The sequence below is a fragment of the Coregonus clupeaformis genome, chromosome 25 (genome assembly GCF_020615455.1).
Source record: "Coregonus clupeaformis isolate EN_2021a chromosome 25, ASM2061545v1, whole genome shotgun sequence".
NCBI classification, from domain to species: Eukaryota; Metazoa; Chordata; class Actinopteri; order Salmoniformes; family Salmonidae; genus Coregonus; species Coregonus clupeaformis.
In genome coordinates, this window is record NC_059216.1 from 11660933 (window position 1) to 11675814 (window position 14882).

General features: G+C 38.5%; 1 protein-coding gene and 2 long non-coding RNA genes across 6 annotated transcripts; all 3 read right to left on the reverse strand.

The window, feature by feature from the left end:
• Positions 1 to 2957: 2957 nt before the first annotated feature.
• LOC123481886 lies at positions 2958 to 4724 on the reverse strand. The gene is made up of 4 exons (XR_006657425.1): positions 4676 to 4724; positions 4497 to 4526; positions 3953 to 4114; positions 2958 to 3610 (listed from the first exon to the last, which is right to left on the reverse strand). It is a non-coding gene; the product is annotated as an uncharacterized LOC123481886 (long non-coding RNA).
• Positions 4725 to 6865: 2141 nt separating this feature from the next.
• LOC121539202 (interferon alpha-inducible protein 27-like protein 2A) lies at positions 6866 to 12010 on the reverse strand. Of its 4 annotated transcripts, none has more exons than XM_045207502.1 (4): positions 11918 to 12010; positions 11736 to 11768; positions 7654 to 7815; positions 6866 to 7312 (listed from the first exon to the last, which is right to left on the reverse strand). In XM_045207502.1, the coding sequence occupies exons 1-4, from the start codon at positions 11925 to 11927 to the stop codon at positions 7218 to 7220; spliced, it is 300 nt and encodes a 99-aa protein (XP_045063437.1). In that variant the 5' UTR covers positions 11928 to 12010; the 3' UTR covers positions 6866 to 7217. The 4 variants fall into 4 exon arrangements, with proteins under 4 accessions (XP_045063437.1, XP_045063439.1, XP_045063436.1 ...); XM_045207504.1 differs by having other exon boundaries at positions 11736 to 11747; positions 11918 to 11942; XM_045207501.1 differs by lacking the exons at positions 11736 to 11768; positions 11918 to 12010 and adding exons at positions 8198 to 8230; positions 8380 to 8467.
• A 1933-nt stretch (positions 12011 to 13943) lies between these two features.
• On the reverse strand, positions 13944 to 14882 carry LOC123481885. Its single transcript, XR_006657424.1, has 2 exons — positions 14734 to 14882; positions 13944 to 14391 (listed from the first exon to the last, which is right to left on the reverse strand). It is a non-coding gene; the product is annotated as an uncharacterized LOC123481885 (long non-coding RNA).

Here is a 14882-nt window from a genome sequence, read left to right on the forward strand (position 1 = left end):
CACAGGTTTGCATGTCACAATATGGTGCTTATCTACTCATAATAATTCGTATAATAATTCATAATTTAGTTCACTTACATCAGACAGGTGTTTCACAAAATTAATTTGGATAAAGCCAATGTGCAGAACTTCAGTTATATAACAATAGGTGTCTGCTTACCTGTTTTTAGTAGTCCGGACTCTTTGTGAAACACACGTCCAATGACAGAGATGTCCAATGGGCCGGACGATATCCAGCGAAGTCCCTCTACCAGATCACGTCGGTGGTCACCAATTGTTAAGTATTGGAACAAAAAGAGGTCAATACACGTCTTCTAAAATAGACTAGTATTTTAATTAATGCAAAACACTTCAATGGTAAATATGATGTTCGTGTATACGGGTCCACTGAAAAACCACGCAGGGCAGTCAGAGAACTGGTCCATTGTTATAAGTTCTTCTTTAAATACTCTGACAGAGATAGTTCCCGCTCCCTGCTGGCCTATCAGAGTAGAGACTGAGCGTGGTTTAGACTTACTCAGCCTACCGTTGGCGCACAGGTTGGTCCCAGGCCCTTGGCGCTTCACTGTTGCCAGGTGTTGGTTGTTTTGCAACTTGTCCAGAGAGTCAGCACACATGTCCTTGAGCGGTCTAACAAAGAGGCAGTGTGTGTGTATGTGAGACACAAGTCTTATCTCATCCTACCCCCTAATAGTTCCTCACATTATTCACAGCTTGTTATGTTGACCAATCTATTTCAGTACAGTACAAATCTATTATGTTTAATCATTAATGCTTTCTTGTTAAGCTAACAGCACATCTAAAATATAAGAGAATAAATTCCCACACTATGCTTTTTATTATGCACTTGTAACCATGGGTTGAATTGGCATTTTGCTGGTAGCTTAGCCTACTTAAACTAGGCTATCCACAATATTGGTATTTACATGAAAATTCACATTGTCTTCTTATCATCAGCTTTTGGTTTTAAATGAAATTGACACAGGGTAATTTGATAATATATTACCGTTTTAATTATGTCACAGAGTTTATTCTTAAATAGCATGGCAAATGTCTCACCTGCTCCTGCTGCTGTGACCGCAATAAAGGTAACTGTTAAAAAAAGCAAGAATGTACAATGAGCAAATATAATTAATTACATGTAAATTAAATGCAAAAATTATGCATTGGTTATTGTTACTGTAGCCTAACCTACTTCACACAATTTAGATTTAGCCAGATATATTAGAGGTTTAGGTTACTCACGAAGTCCCATGGTTCCTCAGTGACTGTATCAGTGACTGTAGGGAAAAAGACTGGGTCAGGGTTAAATAATGCAGTGGCTAGAACGTTTTGGTAAACAAAACTTAAGTGTGCCAATTTAGGGTGTGTCTGTATACATCTCGTTGCGCTTATCGGACATTTCAGGCATCCTGCATTTGAAACTTGATTGATAGGGTGCTGGTTGTCATGACTTGCCGGAACAAGTTCCGTTGTCCATTGTCGTCGAGCAGGCAAACAGAAACGAAAGTCAACCTTTCTTATTCCAGTGAAAAGGACATTAGATAAAGATCTTCGATAATTAGGCCATCACGTGAAAGGAACATGAAACAGGACAATAGAGCCAAAGGTGTTGGCTAAAATGCTTTTAGTTATTTTCAAAGTTAGTAAAGAAAGGCACAATCCTTTATTCGTTTGGGGCTGGAGAAATGTAACCACTCCCAAATTCATAGATGGCTCTACAGATGCAGAACGCAAGTATAGTGCGTTGCAATACAATGACTGCCATGAGATTAAAATGATAGTTTTTAAGTAATTTTTGTCTACGAAAACATTGTTTAAAACAACCTTTTATTTTGGCCTAAGAGAGTTGTACTAAGCTTATATGACACTGTTTAAAATAATATTCTTCATTGTGGCTTTACAGTAAGTAATGTAAGTGACATGCCAGTATTTTTATTGTTTTGGCCCATCCCTTGACACTAGGTGGCGATAAAGGCTTGCATGTGACAATACGGCAACTACAACTGTGAGTGAACAGTGACTCTGCAGGTGGCACTGTGGTCTCTTTAACCCTTATTACTGTAAAACCACAACCATCATCTCTTCATTAAGGGCATTACACTACAAAGCCCCACTATCAATTGAGAGCACTGTAACAAATGTGTGTTTTGGTAAACTAACTGTAACCAGGCCATGGGATTTTACAGAACAAAGGAACAAATTGACCAGAAAGTAAAGCGTTTAAAGCAACCCATTTGAGTGAGTCTTTGAAAATATACAGTGAGCTACAAAAGTATTTGGACAGTGACAAATGTTTTGTTCCTTTGGCTCTGTACTCCAGCACTTGATACAATGACTATGAGGTTAAAGTGCAGTCTGTCAGCTTTAATTTGAATGTATTTTCATACATATCAGGTGAACCGTTTAGAAATTACAGCACTTTTTGTTCATAGTCCCCCCATTTTAGGGGACCCAAAATATTGGGACAAATTTGGCCTCATATTCCTAGCACGCAATGATTACATCAATCTTGTGACGCTACACACTTGTTGGATGCATTTGCTGTTTGTTTTGGTTGTGTTTCACATAATTTTTTGTGTCAGATGATTTTGTGCCCTATAGAAACTAATGATAAATAATGTATTGTATATTTTGGAGTCACTTTTATTGTAAATAATAATAGAATATGTTTCTAAACACTTCTACATTAATGTGGATGCTACCATGATTACGGATAGTCCTGAATGAATTGTGAATAATGATTAGTGAGAAAGTTACAGACGCACAAATATCAGGGGGTGTTGAGTGGTAATGTTCTGTCCTCCCAGACTGTTGGCCTGGAGTAGGATTAGATAGGGTTAAATGGTGGAAAGGGGTGGTAGGTTTTTTAGTGAGGGCTAATAGTTGACATGGTAATTTTCCTTTCCCCCAATTTTGTATTACCGTATCACAAAGTATAATGCTTGTACAGTAGGTGGCGGCAATACGCCAATTGGTGTAGTCTGCCATTAAAACTTAAAAGCACAAACCAATGCAGCCATAGACACTGTACAACAGAACAGTGAGGTACAGATTTGAAGACAGCAGCCTACTCAGCTCAATTGGGAAACATCAAGTTTCAAAGACTAAACTGATTTCCATCCCTAGCTGACACATACTGTATATGGAGACAAAGACACCAGACAAATGTTTACAATATATCTGGCAACACCTGACCTTTTATTGAGATAAAGAAGGTATTCAACTGAAATATGAAAAAGTAAAAAGTAAGGTATATAAAAGCTCTGGGCTTGAAATAACATAATAAAGTGCATCTTACCAAGATGTACAAACAGAACAAGTCAGTCATCATTTGCCTTCATTGCACACAATATGGCAGATATGAACTTCAATATTAAACCTTTTTAACACAAAGCATTCCTTCACCGTGTTATCAAGTGTTTACATGTATTCGCTATTTAAATAGGTGATCTCTGAGATTAAACATCTCTTTGACAAGAGAGCTGTCCCAAGACAGCTATCCATCATCAATGTTTTGATCACCAGATGAGTGCAGCGGAGAGCCATCCCACTGTTCCTCCAACACCAGCCACCACTGCGGTTGTAGACCCAGCTAACCCTGCTGCACCTAGAGGGAAACAACACAACATACATCGTTCACTGTGGCATTCACAACAGAATGTACCTCAGGCACCAGGGCATCGTAGCCTTGTCTTGTCTGAAAATAAGAGCTCTTCAATGTTCTAATATGCACAATAAAGGGGGAAGAAATAGATCATAAAGAGAGATGTTCATGGTATAGTTGGGGGATTATCACGAGATCATATTGTTTTTGATTCTGTGACTCTAATAGCAATTAATTGACAATATGGTTCTCTGTAAGGTTGCCACTGTATTGGACACAACACAATTATGTAAGACAGATTTTTAAATATGATATTTAAACACATGAATATGTGACTGTCATTACCTGCCGACTGCAGAACGGCAACGGTGCTTCCAGCCAACACACCGCCACCACTTGCAGAGGCTGCCGATGCCATCATGCCGGCTGCAAATCACTTTGCGGCGATGCCAGCGGCGGTAAACCCTACAGCTCCTAGGGCAACTGGAGCCAAGACCACCGCTCCCCCTTAAAAGTAAAAATACAAATAAACATTTGAATTGTAGCCTACTACAGTTGGCTAGGTAGTATATTGAAGTTATTGGGTAAAATGTTAACAAAATGTTGAATTTCTCAAAATGAGATGTGAAAACGGTCAATGATTTAACATGCAGCTAGCTATGCTTTTTATTATGCACTTGTAACCATGGGTTGAATTGGCATTTTGCTGGTAGCTTAGCCTACTTAAACTAGGCTATCCACAATATTGGTATTTCCATGAAAATTCACATTGTCTTCTTATCATCAGCTTTTGGTTTTAAATGAAATTGACACAGGGTAATCTGATAATATATTACCGTTTTAATTATGTCACAGAGTTGATTCTTAAATAGCATGGCAAATGTCTCACCTGCTCCTGCTGCGACCGCAATAAAGGTAACTGTTAAAAAAAGCAACAACATAAAATGAGCAAATATAATTACATGAAAATAAAATGCAAAAATGATGCATTGGTTATTGTTACTGTAGCCTAGCCTACTTCACACAATTTAGATTTAGCCAGATATATTAGAGGTTTAGGTTACTCACTATATTTCATGGTTCCTCTGTGACTGTATCAGTGACTGTAGGGAAGAAAACTGGGTCAGGTTAAATAATGCAGTGGCTAGAACGTTTTGGGAAACGAAACTTAAGCGCGCCAATTTAGGGTGTGTCTATATCCATCTCCGTGCCCCTATTGGACATTTCAAGCATCCCGTATATGAAACTTAATTGGTATGGTTGTCATGACTTGCCGGAACAAGTTCTGTTGTCCATTGTCGTCGAGCAAGCCAACAGAAACGAAAGTCAACCGTTTGTTATTCCAGTGAAAATGACATTAGATAAAGATATTCGATAATTAGGCCATCACGTGAAAGGAACATGAAACAGGACAATAGAGCCAAAGGTGTTGGCTAAAATGCTTTTAGTTATTTTCAAAGTTAGTACAGAAATGCACAATCCTTTATTCGTTTTCCAGCCGAACGGCATCCCCATCACTTGGCTTTTTATAAAACTGAAGTTTGGGGCTGGAGAAATGTAACCACTCCCAAATTCATAGATGGCTCTACAGATGCAGAACGCAAGTATAGTGCGTTGCAATACAATGACTGCCATGAGATTAAAATGATAGTTTTTAAGAAATTTTTGTCTACGAAAACATTGTTTACAAACAGTGGAGTAAAACAACCTTTTATTTTGGCCTAAGAGAGTTGTACTAAGCTTATATGACACTGTTTAAAATAATATTCTTCATTGTGGCTTTACAGTAAGTAATGTAAGTGACATACCAGTATTTTTATTGTTTTGGCCCATCCCTTGACACTAGGTGGCGATAAAGGCTTGCATGTGACAATACGGCAACTACAACTGTGAGTGAACAGTGACTCTGCAGGTGGCACTGTGGTCTCTTTAACCCTTATTACTGTAAAACCACAACCATAATAATAATAATAATAATATGCCATTTAGCAGACGCTTTTATCCAAAGCGACTTACAGTCATGCGTGCATACATTTTTGCGTATGGGTGGTCCCGGGGATCGAACCCACTACCTTGGCGTTGCAAGCGCCGTGCTCTACCAGCTGAGCTACAGAGGACCACTAACCATCATCTCTTCATTAAGGGCATTACACTACAAAGCACCACTATCAATTGAGAGCACTGTAACAAATGTGTGTTTTGGTAAACTAACTGTAACCAGGCCATGGGATTTTACAGAACAAAGGAACAAATTGACCAGAAAGTAAAGCGTTTAAAGCAACCCATTTGAGTGAGTCTTTGAAAATATACAGTGAGCTACAAAAGTATTGGGACAGTGACAAATGTTTTGTTCCTTTGGCTCTGTACTCCAGCACTTGATACAATGACTATGAGGTTAAAGTGCAGTCTGTCAGCTTTAATTTGAATGTATTTTCATACATATCAGGTGAACCGTTTAGAAATTACAGCACTTTTTGTTCATAGTCCCCCATTTTAGGGGACCCAAAATATTGGGACAAATTGACTTATATGTGTATTAATGTAGTCAAAAGTTTCGTATTTGGCCTCATATTCCTAGCACGCAATGATTACATCAATCTTGTGACGCTACACACTTGTTGGATGCATTTGCTGTTTGTTTTGGTTGTGTTTCACATAATTTTTTGTGTCAGTTGATTTTGTGCCCTATAGAAACTAATGATAAATAATGTATTGTATATTTTGGAGTCACTTTTATTGTAAATAATAATAGAATATGTTTCTAAACACTTCTACATTAATGTGGATGCTACCATGATTACGGATAGTCCTGAATGAATTGTGAATAATGATTAGTGAGAAAGTTACAGACGCACAAATATCAGGGGGTGTTGAGTGGTAATGTTCTGTCCTCCCAGACTGTTGGCCTGGAGTAGGATTAGATAGGGTTAAATGGTGGAAAGGGGTGGTGGGTTTTTTAGTGAGGGCTAATAGTTGACATGGTAATTTTCCTTTCCCCCAATGTTGTATTACCGTATCACAAAGTATAATGGTTGTACAGTAGGTGGCGGCAATACGCCAATTGGTGTAGTCTGCCATTAAAACTTAAAAGCACAAACCAATGCAGCCATAGACACTGTACAACAGAACAGTGAGGTACAGATTTGAAGACAGCAGCCTACTCAGCTCAATTGGGAAACATCAAGTTTCAAAGACTAAACTGATTTCCATCCCTAGCTGACACATACTGTATATGGAGACAAAGACACCAGACAAATGTTTACAATATATCTGGCAACACCTGACCTTTTATTGAGATAAATAAGGTATTCAACTGAAATATGAAAAAGTAAAAAGTAAGGTATATAAAAGCTCTGGGCTTGAAAGAACATAATAAAGTGCATCTTACCAAGATGTACAAACAGAACAAGTCAGTCATCATTTGCCTTCATTGCACACAATATGGCAGATATGAACTTCAATATTAAACCTTTTAACACAAAGCATTCCTTCACCATGTTATCAAGTGTTTACATGTATTCGCTATTTAAATAGGTGATCTCTGAGATTAAACATCTCTTTGACAAGAGAGCTGTCCCAAGACAGCTATCAATCATCAATGTTTGGATCATCAGATGAGTGCAGCTGCTGCAGCGGTGAGCCATCCCACTGTTCCTCCAACACTAGCCACCACTGCGGCTGTAGACCCAGCTAACCCTGCTGCACCTAGAGGGAAACAACACAACATACATCGCTCACTGTGGCATTCACAACAGAATGTACCTCAGGCACCAGGGCATCGTAGCCTTGTCTTGTCTGAAAATAAGAGCTCTTCAATGTTCTAATATGCACAATAAAGGGGGAAGAAATAGATCATAAAGAGAGATGTTCATGGTATAGTTGGGGGATTATCACAAGATCATATTGTTTTTGATTCTGTGACTCTAATAGCAATTAATTGACAATATGGTTCTCTGTAAGGTTGCCACTGTATTGGACACAACACAATTATGTAAGACAGATTTTAAATATGATATTTAAACACATGAATATGTGACTGTCATTACCTGCCGACTGCAGAACGGCAACGGTGCTTCCAGCCAACACACCGCCACCACTTGCAGAGGCTGCCGATGCCATCATGCCGGCTGCAAGGGAGTTTGCGGCGATGCCAGCGGCGGTAAACCCTACAACTCCTAGGACAACTGGAGCAAAAACCACCGCTCCCCCTTAAAAGTAAAAATACAAATAAACATTTGAATTGTAGCCTACTACAGTTGGCTAGGCAATATATTGAAGTTATTGGGTAAAATGTTAACAAAACATTTAATTTCTCAAAATGAGATGTGAAAACGGTCAATGATTTAACATGCAGCTAGCTATGCTTTTTATTATGCACTTGTAACCATGGGTTGAATTGGCATTTTGCTGGTAGCTTAGCCTACTTAAACTAGGCTATCCACAATATTGGTATTTCCATGAAAATTCACATTGTCTTCTTATCATCAGCTTTTGGTTTTAAATGAAATTGACACAGGGTAATCTGATAATATATTACCGTTTTAATTATGTCACAGAGTTGATTCTTAAATAGCATGGCAAATGTCTCACCTGCTCCAGCTGCTGTGAGAGCAATAAAGGTAACTGTTAAAAAAAGCAACAACATAAAATGAGCAAATATAATTACATGAAAATAAAATGCAAAAATGATGCATTGGTTATTGTTACTGTAGCCTAGCCTACTTCACACAATTTAGATTTAGCCAGATATATTAGAGGTTTAGGTTACTCACGAAGTCCCATGGTTCCTCAGTGACTGTATCAGTGACTGTAGGGAAGAAGACTGGGTCAGGGTTAAATAATGCAGTGGCTAGAACGTTTTGGTAAACGAAACTTAAGCGCGCCAATTTAGGGTGTGTCTATATCCATCTCCGTGCCCCTATTGGACATTTCAAGCATCCCGTATATGAAACTTAATTGGTATGGTTGTCATGACTTGTGGAACAAGTTCCGTTGTCCATTGTCGTGGAGCAGGCAAACAGAAACGAAAGTCAACCGTTTGTTATTCCAGTGAAAAGGACATTAGATAAAGATCTTCGATAATTAGGCCATCACGTGAAAGGAACATGAAACAGGACAATAGAGCCAAAGGTGTTGGCTAAAATGCTTTTAGTTATTTTCAAAGTTAGTAAAGAAAGGCACAATCCTTTATTCGTTTTCCAGCCGAACGGCATTCCCATCACTTGGCTTTTTATAAAACTGCAGTTTGGGGCTTGAGAAATGTAACCACTCCCAAATTCATAGATGGCTCTACAGATGCAGAACGCAAGTATAGTGCGTTGCAATATAATGACTGCCATGAGATTAAAATGATAGTTTTTAAGTAATTTTTGTCTACGAAAACATTGTTTACAAACAGTGGAGTAAAACAACCTTTTATTTTGGCCTAAGAGAGTTGTACTAAGCTTATATGACACTGTTTAAAGTAATATTCTTCATTGTGGCTTTACAGTAAGTAATGTAAGTGACATGCCAGTATTTTTATTGTTTTGGCCCATCCCTTGACACTAGGTGGCACTAAAGGCTTGCATGTGACAATACGGCAACTACAACTGTGAGTGAACAGTGACTCTGCAGGTGGCACTGTGGTTTCTTTAACATTTATTACAGTAAAACGACAACCATCATCTCTTCAGTAAGGGCATTACACTACAAAGCATCACTATCAATTGAGAGCACTGTAACAAATGTGTGTTTTGGTAAACTAACTGTAACCAGGCCATGGGATTTTACAGAACAAAGGAACAAATTGACCAGAAAGTAAAGCGTTTAAAGCAACCCATTTGAGTGAGTCTTTGAAAATATACAGTGAGCTACAAAAGTATTGGGACAGTGACAAATGTTTTGTTCCTTTGGCTCTGTACTCCAGCACTTGATACAATGACTATGAGGTTAAAGTGCAGTCTGTCAGCTTTAATTTGAATGTATTTTCATACATATCAGGTGAACCGTTTAGAAATTACAGCACTTTTTGTTCATAGTCCCCCCATTTTAGGGGACCCAAAATATTGGGACAAATTGACTTATATGTGTATTAATGTAGTCAAAAGTTTCGTATTTGGCCTCATATTCCTAGCACGCAATGATTACATCAATCTTGTGACGCTACACACTTGTTGGATGCATTTGCTGTTTGTTTTGGTTGTGTTTCACATAATTTTTTGTGTCAGTTGATTTTGTGCCCTATAGAAACTAATGATAAATAATGTATTGTATATTTTGGAGTCACTTTTATTGTAAATAATAATAGAATATGTTTCTAAACACTTCTACATTAATGTGGATGCTACCATGATTACGGATAGTCCTGAATGAATTGTGAATAATGATTAGTGAGAAAGTTACAGACGCACAAATATCAGGGGGTGTTGAGTGGTAATGTTCTGTCCTCCCAGACTGTTGGCCTGGAGTAGGATTAGATAGGGTTAAATGGTGGAAAGGGGTGGTGGGTTTTTTAGTGAGGGCTAATAGTTGACATGGTAATTTTCCTTTCCCCCAATGTTGTATTACCGTATCACAAAGTATAATGGTTGTACAGTAGGTGGCGGTAATACGCCAATTGGTGTAGTCTGCCATTAAAACTTAAAAGCACAAACCAATGCAGCCATAGACACTGTACAACAGAACAGTGAGGTACAGATTTGAAGACAGCAGCCTACTCAGCTCAATTGGGAAACATCAAGTTTCAAAGACTAAACTGATTTCCATCCCTAGCTGACACATACTGTATATGGAGACAAAGACACCAGACAAATGTTTACAATATATCTGGCAACACCTGACCTTTTATTGAGATAAATAAGGTATTCAACTGAAATATGAAAAAGTAAAAGTAAGGTATATAAAAGCTCTGGGCTTGAAAGAACATAATAAAGTGCATCTTACCAAGATGTACAAACAGAACAAGTCAGTCATCATTTGCCTTCATTGCACACAATATGGCAGATATGAACTTCAATATTAAACCTTTTTAACACAAAGCATTCCTTCACCATGTTATCAAGTGTTTACATGTATTCGCTATTTAAATAGGTGATCTCTGAGATTAAACATCTCTTTGACAAGAGAGCTGTCCCAAGACAGCTATCAATCATCAATGTTTGGATCATCAGATGAGTGCAGCTGCTGCAGCGGTGAGCCATCCCACTGTTCCTCCAACACTAGCCACCACTGCGGCTGTAGACCCAGCTAACCCTGCTGCACCTAGAGGGAAACAACACAACATACATCGTTCACTGTGGCATTCACAACAGAATGTACCTCAGGCACCAGGGCATCGTAGCCTTGTCTTGTCTGAAAATAAGAGCTCTTCAATGTTCTAATATGCACAATAAAGGGGGAAGAAATAGATCATAAAGAGAGATGTTCATGGTATAGTTGGGGGATTATCACAAGATCATATTGTTTTTGATTCTGTGACTCTAATAGCAATTAATTGACAATATGGTTCTCTGTAAGGTTGCCACTGTATTGGACACAACACAATTATGTAAGACAGATTTTAAATATGATATTTAAACACATGAATATGTGACTGTCATTACCTGCCGACTGCAGAACGGCAACGGTGCTTCCAGCCAACACACCGCCACCACTTGCAGAGGCTGCCGATGCCATCATGCCGGCTGCAAGGGGAGTTTGCGCGATGCCAGCGGCGGTAAACCCTACAACTCCTAGGGACAACTGGAGCAAAAACCACCGCTCCCCCTTAAAAGTAAAAATACAAATAAACATTTGAATTGTAGCCTACTACAGTTGGCTAGGCAATATATTGAAGTTATTGGGTAAAATGTTAACAAAACATTTAATTTCTCAAAATGAGATGTGAAAACGGTCAATGATTTAACATGCAGCTAGCTATGCTTTTTATTATGCACTTGTAACCATGGGTTGAATTGGCATTTTGCTGGTAGCTTAGCCTACTTAAACTAGGCTATCCACAATATTGGTATTTCCATGAAAATTCACATTGTCTTCTTATCATCAGCTTTTGGTTTTAAATGAAATTGACACAGGGTAATCTGATAATATATTACCGTTTTAATTATGTCACAGAGTTGATTCTTAAATAGCATGGCAAATGTCTCACCTGCTCCAGCTGCTGTGAGAGCAATAAAGGTAACTGTTAAAAAAAGCAACAACATAAAATGAGCAAATATAATTACATGAAAATAAAATGCAAAAATGATGCATTGGTTATTGTTACTGTAGCCTAGCCTACTTCACACAATTTAGATTTAGCCAGATATATTAGAGGTTTAGGTTACTCACGAAGTCCCATGGTTCCTCAGTGACTGTATCAGTGACTGTAGGGAAGAAGACTGGGTCAGGGTTAAATAATGCAGTGGCTAGAACGTTTTGGTAAACGAAACTTAAGCGCGCCAATTTAGGGTGTGTCTATATCCATCTCCGTGCCCCTATTGGACATTTCAAGCATCCCGTATATGAAACTTAATTGGTATGGTTGTCATGACTTGTGGAACAAGTTCCGTTGTCCATTGTCGTGGAGCAGGCAAACAGAAACGAAAGTCAACCGTTTGTTATTCCAGTGAAAAGGACATTAGATAAAGATCTTCGATAATTAGGCCATCACGTGAAAGGAACATGAAACAGGACAATAGAGCCAAAGGTGTTGGCTAAAATGCTTTTAGTTATTTTCAAAAGTTAGTAAAGAAAGGCACAATCCTTTATTCGTTTTCCAGCCGAACGGCATTCCCATCACTTGGCTTTTATAAAACTGCAGTTTGGGGCTTGAGAAATGTAACCACTCCCAAATTCATAGATGGCTCTACAGATGCAGAACGCAAGTATAGTGCGTTGCAATATAATGACTGCCATGAGATTAAAATGATAGTTTTTAAGTAATTTTTTGTCTACGAAAAACATTGTTTACAAACAGTGGAGTAAAACAACCTTTTATTTTGGCCTAAGAGAGTTGTACTAAGCTTATATGACACTGTTTAAAGTAATATTCTTCATTGTGGCTTTACAGTAAGTAATGTAAGTGACATGCCAGTATTTTTATTGTTTTGGCCCATCCCTTGACACTAGGTGGCACTAAAGGCTTGCATGTGACAATACGGCAACTACAACTGTGAGTGAACAGTGACTCTGCAGGTGGCACTGTGGTTTCTTTAACACTTTATTACAGTAAAACGACAACCATCATCTCTTCAGTAAGGGCATTACACTACAAAGCACCACTATCAATTGAGAGCACTGTAACAAATGTGTGTTTTGGTAAACTAACTGTAACCAGGCCATGGGATTTTACAGAACAAAGGAACAAATTGACCAGAAAGTAAAGCGTTTAAAGCAACCCATTTGAGTGAGTCTTTGAAAATATACAGTGAGCTACAAAAGTATTGGGACAGTGACAAATGTTTTGTTCCTTTGGCTCTGTACTCCAGCACTTGATACAATGACTATGAGGTTAAAGTGCAGTCTGTCAGCTTTAATTTGAATGTATTTTCATCATATCAGGTGAACCGTTTAGAAATTACAGCACTTTTTGTTCATAGTCCCCCCATTTTAGGGGGACCCAAAATATTGGGACAAATTGACTTATATGTGTATTAATGTAGTCAAAAGTTTCGTATTTGGCCTCATATTCCTAGCACGCAATGATTACATCAATCTTGTGACGCTACACACTTGTTGGATGCATTTGCTGTTTGTTTTGGTTGTGTTTCACATAATTTTTTGTGTCAGTTGATTTTGTGCCCTATAGAAACTAATGATAAATAATGTATTGTATATTTTGGAGTCACTTTTATTGTAAATAATAATAGAATATGTTTCTAAACACTTCTACATTAATGTGGATGCTACCATGATTACGGATAGTCCTGAATGAATTGTGAATAATGATTAGTGAGAAAGTTACAGACGCACAAATATCAGGGGGTGTTGAGTGGTAATGTTCTGTCCTCCCAGACTGTTGGCCTGGAGTAGGATTAGATAGGGTTAAATGGTGGAAAGGGGTGGTGGGTTTTTTAGTGAGGGCTAATAGTTGACATGGTAATTTTCCTTTCCCCCAATTTTGTATTACCGTATCACAAAGTATAATGGTTGTACAGTAGGTGGCGGCAATACGCCAATTGGTGTAGTCTGCCATTAAAACTTAAAAGCACAAACCAATGCAGCCATAGACACTGTACAACAGAACAGTGAGGTACAGATTTGAAGACAGCAGCCTACTCAGCTCAATTGGGAAACATCAAGTTTCAAAGACTAAACTGATTTCCATCCCTAGCTGACACATACTGTATATGGAGACAAAGACACCAGACAAATGTTTACAATATATCTGGCAACACCTGACCTTTTATTGAGATAAATAAGGTATTCAACTGAAATATGAAAAAGTAAAAAGTAAGGTATATAAAAGCTCTGGGCTTGAAAGAACATAATAAAGTGCATCTTACCAAGATGTACAAACAGAACAAGTCAGTCATCATTTGCCTTCATTGCACACAATATGGCAGATATGAACTTCAATATTAAACCTTTTTAACACAAAGCATTCCTTCACCATGTTATCAAGTGTTTACATGTATTCGCTATTTAAATAGGTGATCTCTGAGATTAAACATCTCTTTAACAAGAGAGCTGTCCCAAGACAGCTATCAATCATCAATGTTTGGATCATCAGATGAGTGCAGCTGCTGCAGCGGTGAGCCATCCCACTGTTCCTCCAACACCAGCCACCACTGCGGCTGTAGACCCAGCTAACCCTGCTGCACCTAGAGGGAAACAACACAACATACATCGTTCACTGTGGCATTCACAACAGAATGTACCTCAGGCACCAGGGCATCGTAGCCTTGTCTTGTCTGAAAATAAGAGCTCTTCAATGTTCTAATATGCACAATAAAGAGGGAAGAAATAGATCATAAAGAGAGATGTTCATGGTATAGTTGGGGGGATTATCACAAGATCATATTGTTTTGATTCTGTGACTCTAATAGCAATTAATTGACAATATGGTTCTCTGTAAGGTTGCCACTGTATTGGACACAACACAATTATGTAAGACAGATTTTTAAATATGATATTTAAACACATGAATATGTGACTGTCATTACCTGCCGACTGCAGAACGGCAACGGTGCTTCCAGCCAACACACCGCCACCACTTGCAGAGGCTGCCGATGCCATCATGCCGGCTGCAAGGGAGTTTGCGGCGATGCCAGCGCGGTAAACCCTACAGCTCCTAGGACAACTGGAGCCAAAA

Bases quoted from the DNA above. Each gene is read 5' to 3' on its own strand.
- LOC121539202 (XM_045207502.1), bottom strand. The intron at 7,816-11,735 runs GTGAGACATTTG...TTTACTTTTAAG, and splicing joins TCTCACAGCAGCTGGAGCAG to GGGGAGCGGTGGTTTTTGCT. The intron at 7,313-7,653 runs GTAATGACAGTC...GTTTCCCTCTAG, and splicing joins TGCCGTTCTGCAGTCGGCAG to GTGCAGCAGGGTTAGCTGGG.